The 26,788-nt window shown below is 48.1% G+C and overlaps 1 protein-coding gene across 5 annotated transcripts in view; it reads right to left on the reverse strand.

Annotated features, from left to right (window-relative positions):
* RORC (RAR related orphan receptor C) overlaps positions 1–26,788 on the reverse strand; it is a 204,518-nt gene that overhangs the window by 39,931 nt on the left and 137,799 nt on the right. For 3 of the 5 annotated variants that reach the window (XM_081173640.1, XM_081173639.1, XM_081173638.1), the window contains exon 2: positions 7,402–7,431. In XM_081173640.1, the coding sequence (XP_081029766.1) occupies positions 7,402–7,420 (19 nt within the window). In that variant the 5' untranslated portion in view covers positions 7,421–7,431. Of the gene's footprint in view, positions 1–959; positions 1,054–7,401; positions 7,432–15,946; positions 16,015–26,788 lie in introns of those variants that run through there. The other 2 variants (XM_081173641.1, XM_081173642.1) reach the window with 2 other exon arrangements.

The following is a 26,788-nucleotide window of genomic DNA, read 5'->3' on the forward strand; positions in this document are numbered from 1 at the left end:
TCAAACCTCTCCATTCTGAAGGAAATCAGCCCTGAGTGCTCACTGGAAGGACAGATCCAAGACTTTGGCCACCTCATGAGAAGAGAAGACTCCCTGGAAAAGACCCTGATGTTGGGAAAGATGGAGGGCGCAAGGAGAAGGGGACGACAGAGGACGAGATGGTGGGACAGTGTTCTCGAAGCTACCAGCATGAGTTTGACCAAACTGCGGGAGGCAGTGGAAGACAGGAGGGCCTGGCGTGCTCTGGTCCAGGGGGTCACGAAGAGTCGGACACAACTAAATGACTATATATATATACAGTTTCCGGAGGTCCGTTCTTAACCTCTAACAGTTCTTAACCTGAAGCACCACTTTAGCTAATGGGGCCTCTTGCCACTGCACGATTTCTGTTCTCATCCTGAAGCAAAGTTCTTAACCCGAGGTACTATTTCTGGGTTAGCGGAGTCTGTAACCTGAAGCGTATGTAACCCGAGGTACCACTATATATATATATATATATAGAGAGAGAGAGAGAGTGTCAAATCGTTAGCAGTATTTGAGATAAAAGCAGGGAAGAAAAATGATAAAATAACAACTTCAATAGAGAAACATTTTTTTTGTGATAGACAAAGATATAATGCAGTAGAAAAGGTGTGAGGAAAAACACTGTGGAGGTGAAGGTGAGAAAGTCAACTTAGGAAACAATGCATTTGATTTGAAGGTTACCGCGAAAACGTTTGAAAAATTCAGCGCAAATACACACACACACACACACACACACACACACACACACACACAGCCCAATTGTTCTGGGCTCTGGAGCTGACTTTAAAGCCACAGGTGGCATCTTGCAGCCTTGCCTCCGCTTAGTTATGGGTTTCTGGGGGTCTCATCAAACACCCCATTGCTCGGGCGCCGGCTGTAAGCCAACAGGTGGCCCCAAGCAGTCGCTTCGCCTCCCCCAACCTCTCCCCACATACCTCGCATGGTGAAGACGGCTTGTGGGGAAGGGGACTGGCAGCGGTTTGGTTCTGCAACACCTGTTCGTCTCTGGGCATCAGCTGCAACGAGCGAGAAGCGCTTTTGGGGAGTGTGTGTGCGTGTGCGTGTGTGTGGAGTCAGATTTCCTTTTTTAAAAAAGGCAGCAACATCAGCAGACTGACAGGTGATGCAGCACCCCACAGACTGGCGCTCCCAACGGCCAATCAGAAACTCCGGTTGTAATTTTTTTTGGGGGGGGGGATAAGAGAGCAAGAGACAGCAGTGAGTTGGAAAGTTCCAAACCCACAAAAGGCCAAAGAGAAAGGCAGAGAGAAGATAAAAAGCCACAAGAAAAGTTTCCGTTGGGGGGGGGGAAACGTGGATGGATGAGAGGGTCTGAGGCGGGAGATGGTGAGCACAGAAAACTCTGAGGCTGGAATGTGGCTTTCTGTTTCAAGGGGAAAGTCACGTCAAGGGTTGGCCGTGATGGCAACGTCGTCCCTGGAATGGCCAAAGCTACCACACTCCGCCTCAGGTTGTTTAAGGGTTAAAAACCAGTGCCCAGATTTGGGCCTGGAAGCAAGTAAGCAACTGGCAAAAATCGGAGCAGAATCGGCGTGATATGGCCCAAAATGCCTGGTTCCAAAGGCTGGATCAGGCCGGAGATGCAATGCTCCAACACCTTGTTCCCACAGTGACTGTGATGGCCTGGGAATCCGATTCAGAGGGTGAACCGGAGGAATCCCAGCCGGCACAGGAGTCCCCGCCTCCAGGGCCGGCTGAACTGGGGCAGGGCCTTGATTCTGAGGCGCCTGCACCTGTGCCGGATCCTCAGGAGCAGGCACCAGGTGAATCCACTCTGGCTCCAGAGGTGGTTGAGGACTCAGTGCCTACAGGTGAGCCTTCCCCGGGGCCCAGTAACCCTTCAGCCTCTCCTGAACTGCAGAGGCTCAGGGGAGAGAGGCGAAGGGAACTGGGTTCTCCCAGGAGGAGTGCTCGCCTTAAGGCCAGGAGAGGCGGGTCTCCTGGGGGCCGGGACCGCCCCTGGCCTCAGAGAAGATAAAGGCCAGTTAGCCCGGTCCCAGGTTGTGGGAGCAACGTCGTTGTTGAGTACCTGTTCCTGCCCGGACCCAGACCTGACCCTCCAGTGTTCCTGTCCCCGCCCGGCTTCCTGCTTCGGACCTCGCCCCACTCCTTGTGAACTGTTTCCAGGCTAGTGACCCAGGACTGGACTTTGACTACGCCAACGGTAACCTTTCCCCCGGGACCAGCACAGTGACTTAACATGGTTCCCCCCAAAAACTTGCAAGCAGAACTTGAGCACAACGGCTGAACTCACTCCTGCAGTTTCGAGCAAGAGGTCTTCAGACCTGGGACCCCTTTGGACACCACTGACAGCGTGCGCACAGTTGACGTGGCTAAAACCAAGCATTTCGGATGCGCAGAGTACAGCCGTTTCTGGAGTGTCAAGAAAGGACTCCAAATATGGAAGTAAAGAAGGAGAAGGAGAAGAAGGAGAAAGGAAGTGTGTGGCTGCCCATTTAGGGAGATTTCTCCCCACAAATAGCACCCCAACAGCACATCTGTCCAGCACTCAGATCAGAAAGGAAAACGTTACTGGTGGTACCAGTTTTTCTCCCTCCCTCATGAACTCATGAACACGCAATGGATCACAGGTGGTACCTGGTGCCAGGAAGGCCAGCAAAAATGAATAAAACATATAATAATAAGTGCTGGAGATGTAAGAAACAAAACGGAACCTTCTGCCATATGTGGTGGACATGCCCCAAAATTGGGAAATTTTGGAGCATGATCCACCAAGAAATAAAGAAAATACAAAGAATATCATATAGTAAAAGGCAGGAGGCATTCCTTTTAGGAATTTTAAATGATGATATTCAAAAAGACAAAACTAAATTTTTCTTAGACACGATGTCTGCAGCAAGAATCCTGGTGGCTAAGTATTGGAAAGGGAATCAGTTACCCGCTAGGGGAAATGGTTATGTCAGCTTTCAGAATATTTAGAATTAGCCAAATTGACAGATATAACAAGACAAAAACCAAAAAGTGAAGTGAAAAAGGAATGGGGGTGTCTAAAAGACATGAGAGCCTGGCGTGCTCTGGTCCAGGGGGTCAGGAAGAGTCGGACACAACTAAATGACTAATATAAATATATATATATATATACACACACACACATATATATATACAGTGGTACCTCAGGTTAAGTACTTAATTCGTTCCGGAGGTCCGTTCTTAACCTCTAACAGTTCTTAACCTGAAGCACCACTTTAGCTAATGGGGCCTCTTGCCACTGCACGATTTCTGTTCTCATCCTGAAGCAAAGTTCTTAACCCGAGGTACTATTTCTGGGTTAGCGGAGTCTGTAACCTGAAGCGTATGTAACCCGAGGTACCATTATATATATATATAGAGAGAGAGAGAGAGACAGTCAAATCGTTGGCAGTATTTGAGATAAAACAACAAAGCCCTCTCCTCCACAAGTTTGTCCATCCACCCAACATGGCAGCCATGGCTACATTTGGCCATGGTGAGAACAAGAGGCTAGACAAGGTGGGCCTCCAAACTCATGGCCTGCACCCTTGTTTTGACACATCTGACGTGGCCGACCCACCTCGCCCTCCCTGTTTATCGAGGTCAAACACCCCCTCCCACCGCAAAGCACGACGTCAGGAAGGGACGCCCTCTGTTTCCCGAGATGGAGCCCCGCTCAGCGCTTGGGCGAGCCCAACCGCATCCCGTCGTGCAGAGAACCGTGGTGCTGATCTGCGTCCCACAGCGACAGGAAGGGGCCCACCACACAGATCTTGTTCCAGGCACCAAATAAGAGGGGGAAATACGCCAATGTCCCCATTTCTCTCCCCTACCAGCCCCAACCCACAGAGGCACCGGAGGTGGAAAGAAAGTAGGTCCTGGGGCGTCAAGAGAAAAGCAACTGAGCACAAGGCGCCGCAATAGAATGAGGTACGACAAGGGCCCACTGGCACAACCTTGTTGGAGGTGGCTGGACTCTGGCTCCTGGCAACCAGCAGGACTAGTGGTCTGAATAGACAGTTCCAAGCTAGACGAGCCAATGGACTCAAATTCCCATCATCCTTGACCTTTGGCCATGTCCATAGGTGCCAACTCCTTGGCGCCCTGGGTGCCCGTGTGTCAGGCAACTGCCATCGGCTCAGAGGCGAGAAATAGAAGGGCAGGTGTGTTACAGGGAGCCTCCGAAAATCTTGCGAAGCAGTTCCTCTTCCGGGGAGGAGGAAAGCCCCACCTCCAGTGGGGAAGAGAGGCAAGGACCAGAGGATGCTGCTGGGAGCCTTAACAGGAGCCAGACAGGAGGGAAACACGCCCTTGCCATCGCCCATCCTGCGCAGTAGTTTGGGGCACAGAAAGGGGAGGAGACAGCTGGGGGTAACGAAACTCTTATGTTGGGGGCCGTCCAAAAAAAGACCACTCCCGGATTCTGCTAGCGATTGAGCCAGACATGAGCTTTGGGGCTCTTTACTGTAAATAGTTTGCAGCAAAATAAAGCCTGTAAAACACAGGTCAGAGTCTTGCCTGGTTACTCTTGAGCAACTGCAACAGCACCTGACACTGAGCACCCACAAATTCCCCATGAAGGGTCCAGGCACCCACAAATATCCACGCTCCTAAACTGGCCTCAAAACCAATCTCTGTATGATGCGGTCCTCTTATCCTAAACAAAAAGAGGCCTAAAAAGATTGATAAGAGAATTCTCAGTGTATCGCCAGAGAGAACACCTGGTCGTAAACTATCAGAAAACCAAAGTTATGGTTTTCTCAAGAAAATAGAAGCCCCACAGTTGGCACATGGACAATCAGCCAATCGAACAGGTCAAAGCTTTCAAATATTTGGGCCTTATCTTCCAGTCCACGGGGTCATGGGCAGCACACCAAAAATGTGCAAAAAGAAAAAGCATCCCAAAGTGCCAAGACTTTGACTCGCTTTTTCCATGAAAAAGGGTGGCAAACATATACCATCAAGCCCTAGAAGTCTTCCAAGCTAAACCCCTAGCACAGCTACTATACGGGGCTCAGATTTGGACTGGTGAACCACCTTAGCACTTTGGAAGCTGTTCAATCAAAGTTCCTAACTTTTATTTTTTTTCTGTACCGCCATGCGTCCCAAATGCATCATTGAAACTGGAGGCAAGTCTCCCTTCAGTAGAAGCACCGACTTGGCAAAGAACTCTTAACTTCTGGCCCTGCCTAAACTCAACACACACACGGTTTACTATCCCTAGTACTTCAAGACTCCCATAAAAGTGCCTGGCTTAAAACCGTCTATCAAAAACTTCACTCTTGTGGCCTGTCCCCACAACATCTACTCACTATGGGCCCCACTAAAGCAAACAGTCTAACTGGTCAATGTCTAAAAGATATTGAGCATCAGAACAACCTGGCCACTAAAAGGAAATTCTGCGCTTGGTATGTTCATTTCCCACCTCTCCATTTTGATTCTCTGGCCCCATATCTGCACAAATGTATTATCCCAAAATACAGACGTGCTTTTACACTTGGCAAGACTGGATGTTTTGTCATCTGTGGTACTTGAGGGTCGATTCCAAAAGATCCCACCTGAGAAACATCTTTGCCCCTGTGGAGATGGCAGCACCGAAACAGCGGCACACGTCCTCTTGTCTTGTACTCTCCACAAAGACCTGAGGAACGAGATCACCACCCCACTCATACTAACCATCCCAGGGTGCTCAGCCACTGCCACAATGTCCTTTCTTCTATCAGATCAAAATGAGCAGATCACAGCAAAGGTTGCGAGGTTCATAGCAGGGGCCATCAGAATAAGGGCCACTAACTGACGGCTGATTCAGGACTTTAAATCATGCTCTTTTATCAAATTTCCTTTTCTGCGTATAGAGTGGTGCCCCGCAAGATGAATGCCTCGCAAGACGGAAAACTCGCTAGACGAAAGAGTTTTCCGTTTTGGAGGTGCTTCGCAAAACGAATCTCCTATGGGCTTGCTTCGCAAGACGACAATGTCTTGCGAGTTCCTGCTGGTTTTTTTTCCTTCCCCCCTTTTTCTAAGCCGCTAAGCCGCTTATCAGCTGATCCGATCAGCAGATAAGCCGCTAAAAGCCACTAATAGCGCTAATCCGCTAATCCTTCAATGGGCTTGCTTCACAAGACGAAAAAACCGCTAGACGAAGAGAATCACAGAACGGATTATTTTTGTCTTGCGAGGCACCACTGTACTGTAATGTTTTACTGTTGCTATGGCCATTGGCTAATGCGAATAAAGTTTTATCAACTCAACTCGGTGCCAGGTTCGCAGTACCCATGGCCCTGGGCACCCACAGTCGTGGGGCCAAGTTAGTACTCCTGGCCATGTTGGCTAGGGCTGATGGGAACTGGAGTCCAGGAACACTGGTGGTCCGACCATCCTCGCTGGCCATGTTTGCAGCGGCCGATGGGAGTTGGAGTCAAAGAACGCCATTGAACTACATCTCCCATCAGCTTCAGTCGGTGTGGCCAACAGGCAGGTATGATGGGCGTTGTAGTTCTATGATGTTTGTGGACTCCAGCTCCCATCAGCCCCAGACATTCTGGCCAACTCTCAAGGATATTGGGAGCTGTAGGTCAGCAATAGCCAGAGGACCATAGGTTTGGGAAGGCTGCACCCTAACGTATTTGACAAATACACAGAGGAATGGGCCATAGATGGTTGCCAAGCCATGTGTCACTATGTGACACTTTACCTGCAAAGGCCAGTTACTGAAGGCCGGTCCCTGGCACTTCCAGGCAGGGGGCATCCTGGTCTGAAATACTGGAGAGCCTCTGCCTGTCAGTGTAGGGAGTCCCGATCTAGATGGGACAATGGCCTTGGCTTGGTGTGAGACATCTCTCTGTGTCACTAATGGATTTCAAGACCTGCTTGCGAGATCCTTTAAAGGTGCTGACCTTTAAAGCCCTAAACGGCCTTGGTCCAGCATACCTGAAGGAGCGTCTCCACCCCCTTCGTTCTGCCCAGACACTGAGTTCCAGCTCCAAGGGCCTTCTGGTGGTTCCCTCGCTGTGAGAAGCCAAGTTACAGGGAAGCAGGCAGAGGGCCTTCTTGGTAGTGGCACCCGCCCTGTGGAACTCCCTCCCACCACATGTCAAAGAGAAAAATAGCTACCAAACTTTTAGAAGACATCTGAAGGCAACTCGCAAAGGAGCCCACCAGTTGTTGCAAAGTGCTTAGCAGCTGGCAGGATGATACAGGGCACTTTCTAAGTGCTTACGTTCTCCGCTGTAGTTAACCTGATGTTGAGTAGTGGGTACTTTGCACTTGCCCGGAGATCGGGGTGAGCTGAGGGGCAGGAAAAATCTAGTAATTTCATGGACTTTCCTTTTTCAAAAAAGCTACCGTCCTCCTACCAAACCCAACAAATAATGAAATCCTACTCACACGTGTGCGTCTTCTTCATTGCTGCTGACCCTGCGAATCAAGAAGAGGGCAAGTTCAGATGGGTTCATTCGTTTTCAAGAAATAAGTAAATGAGACCAAATACAAACCAATGGTCCAAAGCAGTGTAAGCTGCCTGCCTGCTTGCCTGGTGAAACATCTTCACCCACAGCTCCGGCGTGCTATTGGCCAAGCTGCTGTGATGTCACGGAATGTTCGGCAAGCCATGGAAAGGTTGGCTACGGAATTAAAGCAAACACTCCACCTGCTCAGAGCGACTGGGAAAGTTTGGCTGGAAAGAACTTTGCCAAAGGGAAACGAGACGGGGTGGTGGAAAGGAGGGAGAGAGGGGCATGGTCAGGTGAGGTACGGTGCCCAGATATTAAGGAGGAAGCAGAGCTAGGGGGTAGCAACAAAGAGGCAAAGTGGCCGAGAAACCAAGAGGTAAGGACAGAAAAGGGCAGAGGTCTGTGGAAGAGGGAAGCTAAGAGTTTGGTATTTTGATGTCTCAAAATTGCTTTTTCAGGGAGCAGAAAATACCAGTTTTTTAGGCTCCATATTAGGGACGCGGGTGTGGGACTTGCCTAGGACTTGCCGATCAGAAGGTCGGTGGTTCGAATCCCCGCGACGGGGTGAGCGCCCGTTGCTCAGTCCCTGCTCCTGCCCACCTAGCAGTTCGAAAGCACGTCAAAGTGCAAGTAGATAAAAAGGTACCGCTCCGGCGGGAATGTAAACGGTGTTTCCGTGCGCTGCTTTGGTTCGCCAGAAGCGGCTGAGTCCTGCTGGCCACATGACCCGGAAGCTGAACGTCTGCTCCCTCGGCCAGTAAAGCGAGATGAGCGCCGCAACCCCAGAGTCGGCCATGACTGGACCTAATGGTCAGGGGTCCCTTTACCTTTACCTTAGGCTCCATATTACCACTAGTTTGCAAGATGGGAGCAGCCTCCACTGATCTAAGGGCAGATGGGAAAGTTAGGATGGTATAATTCAGAATGGGTTCAAGTGCTTTGTTGTCTTAGCACAACAAATCCCTTTTAGGGCATAGCCCCGAAAAGTGTGAGGTGGGAGACTGATTAACAGAAAGTTGGGATGGTAGGATTTGTCTGTTTCAGTTGTTGCAGTTTCTTAAATTCCCTTCTCCACATTCCCAAATCAGTTTGTGACTTCTTTTTTAAAAAAAATCCTAATGAAAATTCTTCAGCATTTTAGTGCGAATCTCCCCCCAATGTACAGATTTTTACACACTGTCTTGACAAACGGACACATTTTTGCAAGCAATTTCTCCTAATACAATGCATTCCCCCCTATTATTTCCACAGACGTATTCATTTTATGAACTTTCCACTAATACAAGGCATTTTTAAAATGTTATCCTCACAGTTATATTCCTTTCACCCCCCCATGCGTGCATTTTTGCAAACTCTGACCGAAGAACTCCATTGCAAAATTCAGATTAGCACGAATTTCAGCGGATGTCTGCTTCGAGGTTATACCGTTTCTGAAATTTGCAAATTTCATAAATTCGATGTTAAATGCAAACTGAATCAATTTTTCCTCCCATCCCTAATGGGAAGCTGTCTGACACCCCTCAAGCAAATCAGGATGAATTCCCAGCAAACATCTGGATTTCTATTTGACAGTAAACATTCTCAAAAAGTGTTGCAGTTTTGCACTTTGGCCACAAGAGGGAGCACCCAAACAACCTGGTGGTGAGGAGAGTTAAAATAACTTCTTCGATCGAGAGAATCAAACCGATCAATTGCTTTTTGATAAAACCCTGGAGTTTCGCTGCAGCACGCCTTGTCCTTCGCATTGGAGCAACGGTTCTCAAACGCTCCCCCACCCCCCGGCACAGACCAATTGAAAATTGTTGAGAGTTTTGCTGGATCAGTTAAATAATTTTCCTGCCAGGTGCAGGAATTTTAATTCTCTGTGCTAGACGTGGTGTGATTTTTCAATTGCATTCCTTGTTGCTCCTTTTATTTATTATTTTTATTTATTATATTGCATTACAGTTTGAATTCCAGTTTTAAGATTTACTATTCACAGAATCACAGAATTGCAGAGCTGGAAAGGTATGGATTATTAATTCTTTTTGCTACTTCCACAACATTTGCACCCCGACTTTTCCTCCAAGGAGCTCAGAGTGGTGTACAGAATTCTCCCCCTTTCCCGCCGCATCCTAACAACCACCCTGTGAGGCAGGCCAGGCTGAGAGAGCAAGACCGGCCCCAGGTCACCCGCAGACTCCGTACTGCAATGCAGTAAACTATAATGTACAAGATGGGCACGATGGGGGCGGAGACGCTCCTTCAGGTATACTGGGCCGAAGCCGTTTATTATAGTTCCCAGGGAAAACTTGAATTCAAATTGTAAAAGTCCGTGTAGTCCAGCCACCTGGCTCTCGGAATCTAGATAGACTGCCCTTGAACCTGGAGGTTCAAGAGAACTTTAGGAGAGCTCAAGGGAAGCTCGCAAGCAGAACCCGAGGGGAGCAGCAACGCTCCTTATTGCGACTCCCCACAACTGGTACTCTTTTGAGTTGCACTGCCTCCAGCCGTGGAGGAAAACATAGCCATTGTGGCTAGTAGCCACTCTCTGCTTCTGACGAAGGGCGGTACAGAAATCTAACTAATAATCCTCTTTCAAAGCCATCCAGGCAGCAGCAGGCAGTTCCGCAGATTACCGTATTTTTTGCTCCATAAGACGCACCTAGTTTTTAGAGGGGGAATTCAAGAAAAAAAAATATTTTTAAAGGGAGTGGTGAGCAGAACCTGTATGCATCCCAGGCTCTGCTCAGCGCTCCCTTTCACGAGCCGCGTGGAGCGTGTGTGTGGCTCTTGCAGGCTTTTCTCTGAGGAAGGAGAAGGGCTGCCCATCACTGACGGGCTGCCCTTCTCCCTCCTCGGGGAAAAGCCCGCAATTGCTGCGCAGAGCATGTGTGCGCCTGTTGGGGGCTCCCGCCTGCATTCGCTCCATAAGATGCACACACATTTCCCCTTACTTTTTAGGCAGGGAAAAGTGTGTCTTATGGAGCAAAAAATACAGTATCTGTTATGCCCCGCTCTGAAAAAGTCTGTCCTTGCAATTCTTGCAATCGCTTTCCACGGTTTTGTACACCTCTTCCACGTTACTCACCTTTTCTTAACTCCATCAGTGGCGAACACCTGTGGACTGCCAGAGGCTGCCGGACTCCAACTCCCATCAGGCCTGCAGATCACCACTGCCAACAAACAAGGACAATGGGACTTGGGAGTCCTGCAGCAACTGGGGGTGGGGACAAAGGTGCCCCACGACTAAGCTGCCCCGAAGGTTGTCGCTATTCCCTATAGGGGGCTGGCTGCAACCCCTCGATCATTTCGGCCGCCCTTTCCGTCAAAGCCGCGCTGCGTACGTGTGGCAGTGAAATCCCCGTACCGTTGATGAGCTAATTGGAAGATCCTCTGCGGTAGCTAAGCCACGTCTAAGCCGCTTTACCCTTTCTGTTCTTCATCTTCACTCCTTTATCTCTGGGTCTATTTATAATTGGGCCAGGATGCACTCTGCACATTGCAAAACAGGAGCGCCACTCTCCCACCCCCCACTCCGCCTCCGAGAAACTCAGCTCTCCCGCTTTATTTTATTTTTTTGAGCAAGTTGCTAGTCCTTAAGGGTGCAGAGCTATTCCGCAAACAGAATAATAATAATATATTTTTTTATTTAGATCCCACCCTCCCCAGCTGAAGCCGGGCTCAGGGCGGCTAACAACAATAAAATAATACAACATTCTAAAATCATTTCATTATAAAATTAATTCAAATCAAATTGATGGCAACCATTGAGCTAGAGTTCTGTGAGGATTACCAAAGGAGGGGGTCAGGCTGTGCCTTGGCCAAAGGCCAGGCGGAACAGCTCTGTCTTGCAGGCTCTGTGGAAAGATGTCAAGTCCCGCAGGGCCCTAGTCTCTTGGGACAGAGCGTTCCACCAGATCAGAGCCACAGCCGAAAAAGCCCTGGCTCTGGTTGAGGCCAGCCTAACCTCTCTGTGGCCTTAATAATAATAATAAAAATTTAATAAAAAACTGGGGGAGCAAGGCATCATGCACCCGCGATCTGGCACAGAACTAGCCTTCCTGAGAAACTTAGCCAGGTTTCATTTTCAGAAAAGAAAGAGAGGCCTCCGTGGTGCTAGTCCTTGTGACCGCTTTGCAAGGACAGCACCCGCCGAAGTCTCAGGGGCGTTTTGCAGCGGCGGCTGGGTAGGTGTGGAGAGAGACGCAGGACTGACAGGGCTGGGATTGCAATTCCTGCATCCTTTGGACCTTTTCCTTTGTATTTATTTAGCCCAATTTTCTGCCTGTGGGGCAGCAGTTTAAAAAGATCTGAAAAACACAGTTGCACAAAACCCCAAACTGTTTAAAGACACCCCTTCCTCTCCTCTAGTCAAAAAATCAATCATTCCCTTAATTACAGTCAATAACCATAATGCGAGTCACAAGTGTAGAATGGATAGCGAGCCAGTCCTCTGGTCATAACCATGAGAATGGCAAAATGGGAAACTCGCTTTTCAAACCTTAGGGTCACTGCAAACTGGTGTTGGTCTTCTGCCAGTGTATTCTGTAAGATCTCATTGCCACAATCTCAGCACATTAGTGGTACAGCTGTACAGTGGTACCTCGGGTTACATACACTTCAGATTACAGCCTCTGCTAACCCAGAAATAGTACCTCAGGTTAAGAACTTTGCTTCAGGATGAGAACAGAAATCATGCTCCGGCGGCGCGGTGGCAGCAGGAGGCCCCATTAGCTAAAGCGGTGCTTCAGGTTAAGAACAGTTTCAGGTTTAGAACGGACCTCCAGAATGAATTAAGTACTTAGCCCGAGGTACCACTGTACTTTGGTTTTCGAACAGCTTAGTTCCCGAACGTTTTGGCTCCTGAACTGTTCCGGTTTGCAAACTATTTTCAGAAGCCAAATGTCCAGCTTGGTTTCCAAATGTTTTGGAAGTCAAACGGACTTCCGGAACGGACTCCATTTGACTTCCAAGGTACGACTGTACACAGATAATGGACTGTCCACACACCTTTCTAATTTCTTAGTTTGTTCTGAGGTGCTTTCCCAACAGCAACACATTTTTGCTGGCCAAAAGGGGCACTCTTGCACTCTAGCGCAAGAGATTTAAACTGGAAGATTTGTGATATAAAAAGATACAGGATTTCAGCAGGTTACAGGCTGGGAAACCACTGGAAATGAAACAGGATCCGCCCCCAAAAAACCATTCTCCAAGGAGTTCCAGGCAGTGTACAGACTTATCCTCCTCCCCCTTTTATCCTCACGATAACCCTGCGAGTTCAAGGTCACACACCCAGCGGGATTTGAACCCGCGTCTCTCCCAGGGTTCTCTGAACACTACACCACCGCCGGCTGCTTTGAACTGGGGTTTCTTTTGCCAATACGGTCGTACCTCGGAAGCCGAGCGGAATTCATTCCGGAGGTCCGTTTGACTTCCAAAACGTTCGGAAACCAAAGCGCGGCTTCCGATTGGCTACAACCGATTGGCAGCGTTCGGGAACTGAAACGTTCGACTCCCAAGGCGTTCGGCTTCCAAGGTACGACGGTGATTTAACCATGTTATTCTTTCCATCAACCGCTTTGAAGTTTTATCGCTACATCTCGTAAGATAAATAAATTAAACACATCTGGCATGTTCTAGCATTCTGTTTCTCCCCATCTGAACTTTTTATTTTTCATAAGAAAAACAGCAAAGGTTTGTTTGCCTTTCGTTTCTGTTTGCTTCCTTTGCCCCTGAACTTCGATTTCTCTGAAGAAACTGCAAAATCCATCAGTTTTTGGGTGGAGAGGAGTTCTCTTCTCCTAGCAGCCAGCTTTCATAATAACTAAAACGCTGCCAGAACTTCGAAGGTCCTTCTCTGACAAACTGGTACCATGAAGTATAGTAAATACAGCACTTGTGGAAACATTTAAATAATAAAAAAAAAGGATTGGCACAAGGCCGGAGCACGGAGACTCTTTTGCAACCGAACGGCGGAGCTTTATAAAGCACATGATTAAAAAAGAAAAACAAAAATAAAGGACAACCTCTCATGTTATAAAACGGCTAAAGATTTGCCTTCTCTACAAAGAGCAGCCTGCGACAAGAATGTGCTGCGTTATTTTGCCTAAACGTCCTGGCTAGGGTGGGATATTCCATTATTTAAACGTATGCTGTTGCGATACGTTGAAATAATTTTATAGAGAGGGAGGGTGGGGAGGAAAATCAAACCAGAAGGAGATGGGAAGAAGAGGAGGAGGAGGAAAAAAGGAACTCTACAGATCCGAGGGCGAAGATGGTCATTTTGCAAGCACTGCCTAAACACCCAACTTCTGGGTTTGAGGAGTGATCTGCACGGTGTTGTTGCATGTTGAAATAATTTAATAGAAAGAAATGGAGGAAGGAAAATCAAAGCAGGAGGAGACGGGAAGAATATGCGCACTGCCTAAACACCCAACTTCTGGGTTTAAGCATTGATCCGCATAGTGTTGTTGTCGTATATTGAAATCATTTAACAGAAAGAAACGGAGGAAGGAAAATCAAAGCAGAAAGAGAGGAGGGGAGGGAGGGGAAAAGAGGAACCGCACGGATCCGAGAGCGAAAAGCGAGTCCCCGTTCCTTCCCCTCCGCCAAATCCCTCTCCCTCTCTTTCCACGGATGAGGTTTAAATAAGGAAGTGAGCCGGTCGCTAGGGGAGCCTGCAGCCAGATGAGAGAGCTGTCCTCACGCGAACCCGGCCGTTACATAACTCAGCTACCAAGCCTTGGCAAGCAGCCAGGCCCCAGCGGGTGGAAGCTTCTCCAGCAAGCCGAGCCGAGCCAACGCCAGCTGGGGAGTGCCTCTCGCCTTCTCCACCCCGCTTGCAGCCCTGCACAGGCCAGGAAGGGGAGAGGGAGAGGGAGAAGGGGGAGGCTGTTGAGAAACGGCTGCAAAAAGAGGTGGCAAGGATAAGGGACCTAGCCCCTGTGATCCGTGCAACAGCATAGCGGTCAACTTTCAGATTTGAAAAGAAGGGATCAGCAGCCTCACCTGTCCCAGGGACAGTCTACGGGATATCTAACAATCTGGGATAGCAGCGGGAAGCAGCACTGGAATAAGGGAATTTCTTGCAAAAAAAGGGAAGGTTGACAGCTATGTGAAACAGTCACCTCCCGACTCAATTATTGCAACTCGCTCTACGTGGGGCTGCCCTTGAAGCTGACCCAGAAACTCCAGCGGGTGCAGAATGCTGCGGTGAGACTCCTTACGGGGTCCTCGCCGCGGGATCACATTCACCCGGTGCTCTACCAGCTGCACTGGCTCCCGGTGAAGTACAGGGTCAGGTTCAAGGTGCTGGTTTTGACCTTTAAAGCCCTATACAGCCTAGGACCCTCAGACCTATGGGACCGCCTCTCCTGGGATGTCCCACGGAGGACCTTACGGTCTTCAAATAAAAACATCAGCCAACAGTGTGACGCGGCAGCTAAAAAAGCCAATGCAATTCTGGGCTGCATCAATAGGAGTATAGCATCTAGATCAAGGGAAGTAATAGTGCCACTGTATTCTGCTCTGGTCAGACCTCACCTGGAGTACTGTGTCCAGTTCTGGGCACCACAGTTCAAGAAGGACACTGACAAACTGGAACGTGTCCAGAGGAGGGCAACCAAAATGGTCAAAGGCCTGGAAACGATGCCTTATGAGGAACGGCTAAGGGAGCTGGGCATGTTTAGCCTGGAGAAGAGGAGGTTAAGGGGTGATATGATAGCCATGTTCAAATATATAAAAGGATGTCACATAGAGGAGGGAGAAAGGTTGTTTTCTGCTGCTCCAGAGAAGCGGACACGGAGCAATGGATCCAAACTACAAGAAAGAAGATTCCACCTAAACATTAGGAAGAACTTCCTGACAGTAAGAGCTGTTTGACAGTGGAATTTGCTGCCAAGGAGTGTGGTGGAGTCTCCTTCTTTGGAGGTCTTTAAGCAGAGGCTTGACATCCATATGTCAGGAGTGCTCTGATGGTGTTTCCTGCTTGGCAGGGGGTTGGACTCAATGGCCCTTGTGGTCTATTCCAACTCTATGATTCTATGATTCTATGATCTTGAAGGTCCCAGGCCACAGAGAGGTTAGGCTGGCCTCAACCAGAGCCAGGGCTTTTTCAGCTGTGGCCCTGATCTGGTGGAACGCTCTGTCCCAAGAGACTAGGGCCCTGCGGGACTTGACATCTTTCCGCAGGGCCTGCAAGACGGAGCTGTTCCACCAGGCCTTTGGCCAAGGCACAGTCTGACCCCATCCTTTGGTAATCCTCACAGAACTCTAGCCCAATGGTTGCCATTAATCTGACTCTGAATTGATTTTAGAATGAATTGATTTTAGAATGCATTTCAATTAATTGATTGTGATTTTATGTAAATTGTGTTATTTTTACTGTTGTTAGCCACTCTGAGCCCAGCTTCGGCTGGGGAGGGCAGGATATAAATCAATTATCATTATTATTCTTATTAAAATCACGCACAGAAAAACAACACCCACACTCTCCCTACCGCCTCTCCAAATCTCTCTCTCCCCTCCCCAGAAGGCTTTCACAGTGCAGCACTCTGAACACCCAGCTCTCAAGTGTGGCAACAGACGCCACTGACTCAGGCCCCGAAGCGGGGCAAGTGGGGCAAACGGGAATCGATCGCCTGGCACGGGGCTGCGGCCGGTTCTGGGGTGGAGCAGCCCACCAGCCAGTTTCCATTTATACATTTGGAAGCGAGGAGGGATGGGAGGGATAGGCACCCGTAAATCCGTGCTAAATTTGGGAGAGTCGGCAGAGGGGGAATAATAATAATTAAAATATATATTTTTTAATTTATACCCCAACCTTCTTGGTTCAAAAACCGGGCCCAGGGCGGCTAACAACAAATTTGAAACACTTAATTATAAAAGCAGCATAAAATACAGTCGAAAAACATGAATAACAATAAAATTCAAAAATCAAAAATCAATTAGATAATCCCCAGGGCTAGCTGGCTGAGTTGGTCCTACTTGGGCCAGCGAGGAGACCAGGGGAGAATTGACTGTGGGGTCTCAGATCTTCATTAAAAGAGGAGGGGAAGGCAGAAACATGGTCTCATGGGACAGATCCCAAGACAGGACAGTTGATACAGTGGACCCTCAAGTTACATACCCCTCTGGATACACAACTTTCAGGTTGCGAACGCAGCAAACCCGGAAGTGTATACAGTCATAGGTAAAGGTAAAGGGACCGCTGACCATTTGGTCCAGTCATGGCCGACTCTGGGGTTGCGACGCCCATCTCGCTTTACTGGCCGAGGGAGCCGGCGTACAGCTTCCGGGTCATGTGGCCAGCATGACTAAGCCGCTTCTGGCGAACCAGAGCAGCGCACGGAAACGTCGTTTACCTTCCCACTGGAGCGGTACCTATTTACAGTCATATCTTGGGTTAAATATGCTTCAGGTTGAGCGTTTTCAGGTTACGCTCCACAGCGACCCAGAAATAACGGAACGGGTTACTTCAGGGTTTTGCCGCTTGCGCATGTGCAGATGTTCAAAATAATGTCACGCATGCGTGGAAGCGGCGAAACGGCGCATGCGCAGAAGCACAGCCGCGTGTTACGTTCTACTCAGGATGCGAACGGGGCTCCGGAATGGATCCCGTTCACATCCAGAGGTACCACTGTACTTCTGGGTTTCGCCACGCACGCATGCACAGAAGTGCTCTATCATGCTGCGCATGTGCGCAGAAGCGGCACCTCCAGTTACGGACTTTTCAGGTTAAGTACGGACCCCTGGAAGGAATTTAATTCATATCCGGAGGGTCCACTGTACAGTCCTGCCTCGGGTTGAATATGCTTAATGTTGAGCACGTTCAAGTTGCGCTCCGTGGCAACCCGGATGTAACAGAGCGCCTTACTTCCGGGTTTTGCCGCTCACGCATGCGCAGACACTCAAAATGACGTCACGTGCATGCGCAGAAGCAGCAAAAAAACGACGTGTGCATGCGCAGACGTGCCGTCTCTATTTACATTTGCTTCTGGATGCGAACAGGGCTCCGGAACGGATCCCTTTCCAATCCCGAGATACCACTGTAATTGTAGGAGGAAAAGCAGCTTGGAGTGATCTAGACTAGAGAAGCAGCAGGGAGAAGCCTGCTTAACCCTCTCCCCGCCTGTCGCTTTTCCGTCGCAACCCTCCCCTGAGCTCCTCTTCACGCTCTTTTTTGAGGCCCAGAGACATTGTCTGTTCCAGGTTTGGGAATCTCTTGAGAAAGACCTCCACCCGCAAGCCCCCTTCCCTAGGTGAGTGTTCCTGCTTCCTGCCACCATCACCAGCTCCTCCGCTTGGCTATGTACCCATTTTCTTGGAAGGCAAGCAGCCGCTGAAGAAATAGACATGGCATCTACTACTCCATCTTCCTCTCCCCCACCGCCACTGTTTGGGCCAGAGCGAGAGGCGGGTGAGGAAGCAAGCAGGTCGCCATGTTGGAGAGGAGGGACAGGTCCAGGGAGATGGGAGATGTGGGCCCATGACTGATGCCCGGCTGGGTTGACTCGCATGGCGCCAGTCCTGCCTGCAAGGGAGAAAGGAGCTTGGGGAGTAGAGTTGCAAAGGGGCTGGGCACAACTGGGTGGGGGACCCTCTCCGGTCAGACTTCCCCATCAGAAATCCCTTAGCCCTCTTTGCCACTTGCTGAAGGGAGAAACGAATGAGGCTGGGACAAGTTTGCAGCAGAAAACCACTCGGCAGGGGAAGGGCTAAGCTCCTGTAGAAAACATCTGAAAGCAGTTTTTTATGTCTAATGTTTTTGTATCTGCTGGAAGCCACTCATAGTGGCTGGGGCAACTCAGCCAGGTGGATAGGGCACAAATAATAATAATAACAACATTATTATTATTCCTCCCCCATTGCTACTTTGCTCTTACAAATTGCCAAAAAAAAAAAATTCTTTTTAGAAGAGGATTTTCTTTGTTCAGCCATCTAGTTAATTTCCAGGGGTGTCATACTTTCCTTCTAATGTGTTCTGCTTTTGCTCCCGGATTATGCTGTCCTCTCCTGGTGGGGGCAGCACTCTGCACATGGCCTTGAGCACTCCACACACAGCCCCAAACCCTTTCCCAAAGCCTGGGGGGAGTCTGCTCTCCCTCTGCATCGTATTTCCCCTCTTTTCCAAAGCAAACCGTGCCGTAAGAGCCACCTCCTCCCTAAGGCCCTAAGGAAGTCAGACTACCCTCCACCAGGGCCAGGGCCTTCTCAGTGGTGGCTCCAACCTGGTGAATGCTCTGTCCTAGGAGACCAGGGCCCTGCAGGATTGAACCTCCTTCCGTCGGGCCTATAAAACAGAGCTATTCCGCCTGGCCTTTAATTTGAATTCAGCCTGATCTTTTATTCCCCTTCCTTCCCTCCCCCTCCCCATTTTATGAAGATTACCCGCTCTGGGATCCCACAGCTAATTCTCCCCTGGTCTCCTCACTGGCCCAAATAGGACTCATTTAGCCAGCTACCCCTGGTGATCATCTAATATTTATTGGATGGATTTCCCCCCTAAATTGATTTTTGAATTCCGAATTTATTATTCACGTTTTATGCTGCTTTTTTGTTGCGTCAATTAAGTGTTTTAAATTTGTTGTTAGCCGCCCTGAGCCCGGTTTTCTGAACCGGGAAGGGCAGGGTATAAATAAAAATTTATTATCATTATGTTCTGAATACATCCAGAAACATAGCAGGACATTTTGGGGAATTTATTGAGGAGAGGGCGGGCAGGAATCGGGAATATTCCTAGTATTCCCCCCCTCGCCCCGAAGCGATACAGAGATTCCCAAACAGATGTAACCACCCCACCCATCCCATCTCCCCGCTCCCAGGTTTGGAGTTTCCTGGAATTACCACATCAGGATTTCGTGGGGACACAGAAATCATTCCATGGGGTTTTCCCCTTCCTCTCCCCCTAATTCCCGTTTTATTTCCCCTCCTCTTCTAAAAGTTTCCACTTCCTTCAACGCTCCTTCCTTCCAGAGACTTTATTTGCTGTTCTCCCTCCACGTAAAAATAAGTACAGGGGTGCCTTGGTTCTCAAACGCCTTGGTACGCAAACAACTTGGAATCCAAACACTGCAAACCCGAAAGTACAGTCATACCTTGGGTTACAGACGCTTCAGATTGCGCGTTTTCGGGTTATGGATGCGCTGAAACCTGGAAGCACCGGAACAGGTTACTTCTGGGTTTCGGCGCTCGCACATGCACAGAAGCACTAAATTGCGCTTTGCGCATGCGCAGAAGCGCTGAATCGTGACCTGCGCGTGTGCAGACGCGGCGCTGCGGGTTGCGAACTTGCATGTTCAGATCATGGGTACGTAGCCCAGATCACGCACAGATCATGTTCGCAACCCCAGCGTCCACTGTAAGTGTTCCGGTTTGCGAACTTTTCCCGGAAGTCGAATGTGCTCCGTTTTGAGTGCCGCACTTCCGTTTTGAGTGTTACGCTGAGGTCTGTCTGTTTTTGCTATTTATTTTGTGTTTTTGCGGCTCTGTTTCTTTTGTTTTTGTGACTGTGCGGAACCCAGTTCAGCTACTGATCGATCGATTGATTGTGTGACTGCAGTACGTTGTTTATTGCTTTCATTTTATGGATCAAGGGTCTCGTTAGATAGTAAAATTCATGTTAAATTGTTGTTTTGGGGGTTGTTTTTAAAAGTCTGGAATGGATTAATCCATTTTGCATTACTTTCTTTGGGGAAGCGTGCCTTGGTTTTGGAATGCTTTGGTTTTGGAACGGACTTCCGGAATGGATAAAGTTTGAGAACCAAGGTACCACTGTAAAAATCAGTGGGTCGGAGACCTATAGATGCTCCTTTGATAGGCAGAGAAACATCACCCCATTGGCCTTGAAACTCTTTCAGCTAAGGACTAAGGGAACCTGCTGGAAGCTTCTGTTCCCTCCCTCCCTCCCATTGGCTGAGCTGATGTGACATCACGGAATGTTTCACAAGCATTCTGACCAACCAGCAGTCAGTATGGAAACGGGTGGTTGGACTCCAACTCCCATCAGGCCCTGCCAGCATGGCCAATGGTCAAGGATGTTGGGCGTTGTAGTCCAGCAACATCGAACCTAAATCTTCCTGAATCTTTCAACATCCAGATTCTCTGGATATTCGCAACTGAATATTCACGACTGAATATTCTGCTTTCTGTGGCTCTGGTGTGTGTGTGTGTGTGTGTGTGTGTGTGTGTGTGTATTATTTCTTTATTGAATTTATATATCACTTTTCCTATAAGAAAGGCACTCAAGCGGGGAGCACATGGTTCCTCCAACTCCCCCTTTTATCCTCACAACAACCCTGTGAGGTAAGTTAAACCAAGAGGCAGTGGTCAAGCTTGCAAAAATTTATCACTTGCCCGACAATAAATGCTGGAAATGTAAAGAAACAGAAGGTACATTCTTTCACCTTTGGTGGACGTGCCCAAGGATTAAGGCGTTCTGGGAGATGATATATAATGAAATGAAAAAGGTATTTAAATATACCTTTCTGAAGAAACCAGAGGCCTTTCTCCTGGGCATGGTCGGCCAATTGGTGCCAAAGAAGGATAGAACTTTCTTTATGTATGCAACAACAGCAGCAAGGATACTCATCGCGAAGTATTGGAAGACCCAGGAGCTACCCACACTGGAAGAATGGCAGATGAAAGTGATGGACTACATGGAACTGGCAGAAATGACTGGCAGAATTCGTGACCAGGCAGAAGAGTCGGTGGAGGAAGACTGGAAGAAATTTAAAGACTACTTGCAGAAGCACTGTAAAATTAAGGAATGTTTAAATGATGTCTGATTAAAAAGAAGTGGTATTGGTTAAAAGACTTTTAAGAAAATGTAAATGGGGATTGATAAAGGATAAATGCTAGAGGGTAAGGATTTGCTGAATTTAATATTTGAACTGGAATACAAAATGGGAGGTGTGAGGAGGTCAAGAAACTAGTGAATGAAGTATAAGAGATGAAAATATTAACCTATTTTCTGTTTTGCTTTTTTGGTTGTTTCTTTCTTTCTTTCTTTTCTTTCTTGTTTTCTTCCTTTCTTCTGCTAATTGTTGTTTATTGGGTATTTTTTATATGTTTTGTTCTTGTATGTTTTTATTCTCGAAGTTTTTCTTATGTTTAAATTTTGAAACTTTTTATTGTCTGTGAAACTTTAATAAACATTATTTTTTAAAAAATAAATAAATTAAAAAAACCAAGAGGCAGTGACTGGCCCAAGTTAACACCCACTGCGCTGCATGTGGCTGAGCGAGGATTCGAACCCTGGACTGTCAGGTTCCAGTCCAATGCTCTTACCTTATTTTTATTATATATATATTTATACACTGCTAGTTTGGAGAAAGGGAAACCCCTCAAAGAGAGATAAAATTACCACCAAGAAAAACAATTTAAGATGTCGGAAAGGTTAAAACAATAACAGACCGAACACAGATTTAAACTCTTGCTAATTTTCCAGAACTTCCAAGACACGTATTACAATCCTTTGAAACAGGCACCCCCAAACTCGGCCCTCCAGATGTTTTGGGACTACAACTCCCATCATCCCTAGCTACCAGTGGTCAGGGATGATGGGAACTGTAGTCCCAAAACATCTGGAGGGCCGAGTTTGGGGGTGCCTGCTTTAAAACATACAAAAAAAACCCAATATACTGCAGCAGATTAAAATTCCCACCAGCATTTCTAAGCCTCTGAGTAGGCTTGCCTAAACAAGGATGTTTTTAGCAGGTGCTGAAAGGAATACAACAAAAACAACTGCTTGGTATCAATCGGCAGGGAGTTCCAAAGTGCAGCCACGTTAAAAGATCCATTTCTTTCAAATACGGAACAGGCATTACGTGACACCTGTAGCCATGCCAATTCAACTGACTGAAGGGGTTGAGTGGGCGTTTATGGGGTGAGGCAATCTCGTAGGTCCCAAGCTGTTGAGGGCTTTATAGTCTAATACAGGCTTCTTCAACCTCGGCCCGCCAGATGTTTTTTGGCCTACAACTCCCATGATCCCTAGCTAGCAGGACCAGTGGTCAGGGATGCTGGGAATTGTAGCCTCAAAACATCTGGAGGGCCAGATAATTAGAAGGTACTTGAAAGTATCAAATAGGCCTAGGATTAGAATAGGAATGTTGTATAGTAATATGGATTTAAACTAGTAAGAAGAGAGATGAAGATAGTCAATGGAAAGAGTTAATTGTATTGGAAAGATGATCTTGGAGAACTGTCATAAAGGTGTCACAATGAAATTCAGTTAGGGGGGATTTGAGGAAGTCAGATAACAATGAAAGTTAATTTGGATTTTAGAAGTAATAAGTGTTTTTGTTTTTTATTTTTAGCATTGTAATGTGTTCTGTTTTGTGTCTTTTATATGTTCTATTTGTTATAAAGGTAAAGGTAAAGGGACCCCTGACCATTAGGTCCAGTCGTGGCTGACTCTGGGGTTGCGGCGCTCATCTCGCTTTACTGGCCGAGGGAGCCAGCATACAGCTTCCGGGTCATGTGACCAGCATGACTAGGCCACTTCTGGTGAACCAGAGCAGCGCACGGAAACGCCGTTTACCTTCCCGCTGGAGTGGTACCTATTTATCTACTTGCACTTTGACGTGCTTTCGAACTGCTAGGTTGGCAGGAGCAGGGACTGAGCAATGGGAGCTCACCCCGTCGCGGGGATTCAAACCGCCGACCTTCTGATTGGCAAGTCCTAGGCTCTGTGGTTTAACCCACAGCACCACCCGCGTCCCTATATTTGTTAGAAATGTGGAAAATTAATAAACTTTTTTGAAAAGCAAACAAACATCTGGAGGGCTGTGTTTGAAGAGGCTTGGTCTAATAGTACCTGGCCCAGTAACAAACTGGGAACCAGCACAGACCTCAGAGTGCAGGTGAGATACGCAAACCCGGCCTCACTCCCGTCAGCAATTGCGCTGCAGCATTCTGCGCCAGCTGCAGCTTCTCAGATCGGGTGCGGGGGAAGCCCCACGTAGAGAGCATTGCGGCAATCTATCGTCCCACCCGCAGCTCACAACAAGGGCATTACACACACACACACAAACACATTCCATCCGTGGAGACGGTTTGGGCTTTGGCACGGACGCGCCCAGGTGTGCCAACGCCAGGCGGCACGCCCTCCCCTGTGCAAGGAGATTATGTAACGCCCTGATGCGAGGCATGCGCCTCCGCCCAAGTCACGCACCCTGCCAGATCTGCTTACTTCATCCCGGCTCCGGCCCCCGGGCACACAGCAGGGCAACAATTAGATTAGCCGCCCTCGGGTGCTTGGCCAGCTGTTGTCGGAAAGGCCGTCGCCCAAGTAGGCGCCCGGGCACGTGGCCCCGGTGGCGCTTCCAGGAAATTTCAGGGTGCGCTTCTGTGCGCATCATGGGGCAAGGAGTTCCAGAGGCAGCCGGCAGCTCAAGCCGGTCCCAAAGGTGGACTCTGGGTTGGGAAGACAACTCACAACGCCATGTTCCCGTCAGAAGAGCTGGGTTGTTGGGTGAGGTCAAAGGTGGCCCATCTAGGGTTGCCATATGCCTGGAACTGAAAACAGTGTCCAGGGAAAATCCCCGCTTAAATGTCGGGGGAAATCCAGACGTATGGCAACCCATGTTGGATGTGTAGGTTTTGTCGGACTACCTGAAAGAATAGCTCAATTTTCTTTTTGGGGGGAGATTTTGCCCCCCAACTTGGCCAAAGCTCAACAACTTTTATGTCCGGATTTTCACTGTTTGAAATATGGAAGCCTAGGCCACTCTAGCCCAGTTTCTTCTTCTTCAACGATCCCTCGTAGCCGAGTAAGATTGTCTTCCATAAACATGGTTTTAACCGTGAGTCCGTAAGTGGCTGTGGAGGCCAATTCTGGACCCACACGTCCTTCCACAGCAGGGACATTCGTATGGCTTGTTTGGAAGGTTTGCCAGGAGAAAGCCTTGTCTCTCCAAAAAGAACATGGCAGCACGGCTTAGGTTTGCAAAGTTGCATCTGAACAAACCACAAGACTTCTGGAACCATGTCCTTTGGACAGATGAGACCCAAGTCCATAGCTGTCAACTTTTCCCTTTTCCTGCGAGGAATCCTATTTGGAATAAGGGAATTTCCCTTAAGAAAAGGGAAACGTTGACAGCTATGCCTAAGTCTTCATCTTTGGCGATCACTCATAGCTGAGTGTCTTCCATAAACACCGTTTTAACAATGAGTCCGTAAGTGACTGTGGAGGGCAGTTCTGGATCCCCACGTCCTTCCACAGTGGGGACATAGGTTTCCAGGCAGGAGTTGATCACGGTGTGGATTTGCCAAGCGTGCCTTCCTCTTAGCATGTTGCTCCCTTGCGTCCTGAGTTCGAGTGTCTTCAAAGCCCCTGACACCTTTGGCAAAGGCTGTTCTCCAACTGGAGCGCTCGCAGGCCAGTGTTTCCCAGTTGTCGGTGTTTATACTACATTTTTTTAGATTTGCCTTGAGAGAATCTTTAAACCTCTTTTGTTGACCACCAGCATTACGCTTTCCATTTTTAAGTTCGGAATAGAGCAGTTGCTTTGGGAGACGATCATCAGGCCTCCGCATAACATGACCAGTCCACCGAAATTGACGTTGAAGAATCATTGCTTCAACACTGGCGATCTTTGCTTCTTCCAGGACACTGGCAGTAGTTTGCCTGTTTTCACTATTTGAAATATGGCAACCCTAGGCCCATTGAGTCCAGCATCACGTTCTCGCAGGGGCCCAATGACCCTAAGCTTATGGATAGACTGCCTTTGAACATGGAGGCTCCATAAGGACATCCGAAGAGCCCTATAGCTCTACCACCCTGTCCTCGCATCCCAAGTTTTTTGCATAACTCCGTCCCTTTACTTTGTTTTTTTTTGGCTGCAGAACATTGGCAACTTTAAGGAGCTGCTAGTTAAGCCCCGCCCTCTTTGGAGGGGGTGTGGCTTCAGCTCAAGGGGCGGGGACTCTGCCTGTGAGGGGAGGGGCTTCTGCACAATACATTAACTCAGCCCCTGAAAAGCCTAAACGCAGAAGCATATCCTGGGAACAAAACCTTGCAAGACGGCTTCGTCCTTACTTAAAAACTCAAACGAAAACCCTGCCTGACGCACGTCAACAGAAAATCTAAATCTCTCACCTGAGGGAACATTTCTGGGGAGTGCGTTTATCTTCTTTCTCCCTCTCCCCCACCTCAAATCCGAGTAAACTCCTTTCTCTGAGCTAATTTCTTTCCCGCAAAGCCAGAGAGTCGAAAGTGGGGAAAGGGGCTCTGTTAAGACGGAGCAAATCGGCTCTCGGCTAATAATCCGCCTTTATAAATAGCTGTGCTTTCTCCACAGGCCTCAGGAAAGGCCAGTTAAGGGCGCTAGGAAGAGACCTTACAATGCCTAAATCCCATGAAGACAAGCCGTTCATTAAAAAAAACAGACACCTTTGAATTTTGCGGTTATTTTCTTCTTAAAGTTCTGTATCAAGGAAAGCTCAATTCTAACTACTTGGGTATCTAAAACCCTAACCCGTTCCACAGTTGTAAGAACTCTAGTCTTTTAGTGTGGCAGCACCTGAACTTTGGAACTCCCTGCCACTTGAATATCCGGCAGGCACCTTCTCTGTGCTCTTTTTGGAGCCGACTGAAAACATTCTTATTTAGACAAGCCTACCCAGATGTTTAGAAAGTTGATATGAGTTTCAATCAGTTTTTAGTCTCTTGATATTTTAACTTTTGAAAGTCTTCTATTATTGTTAGTCTTTCTTGTGGATAATTTTATTGTTTCAACTTCTTTTGTAAGCTTCCTTCAAGTAGTTGTTTCTTTTCTTTCTTTTACAATCAAGTGGAGCATAAGTTTTATAAAATTATTATTATTATTATTTTATTTACACCCCACCAATCTGACAAGACACAAGCAGTTCAGATCAACGCAGGTTGCTGATACCCAAGGCAGCTCAATGCTAGTAAAACGAGATTGGGTCAGAACCACCCAGCTCTGAGTATAAATCCATCACGGTGAGGTTTATTAAATCTGGAAGTCGGCTCCTGCTTAAAAATCCAAAAGCAATCTACAAGAAAGCTTTTAAAAATGCAAAATTAAACCACCACCAAGCTGCTTGGGGTTTTTTTTATGGCGGAAAATCACGTTCAAAGGAAGGACATTTCGGAATATATTGTCAAGGAGAGGTTTCTAAAATGCAACACAGGCGGCTGCTTCAGAAACACTTCGAAGCACACACACACACACACACACACACACACACACACACACACAACAGAAAAAGCCCTCCCCAAACCCATCACAATCACAGATCCTGAAGGGACCCAAAGAGTTATCCCCCCTGCAAAATGTCTTCTTTGCAAATTCTCTCTCTGAAATGTCCCACGA

This window comes from Podarcis bocagei (assembly GCF_964188305.1).
Source record: "Podarcis bocagei genome assembly, chromosome: 16".
NCBI lineage: Eukaryota > Metazoa > Chordata > Lepidosauria > Squamata > Lacertidae > Podarcis > Podarcis bocagei.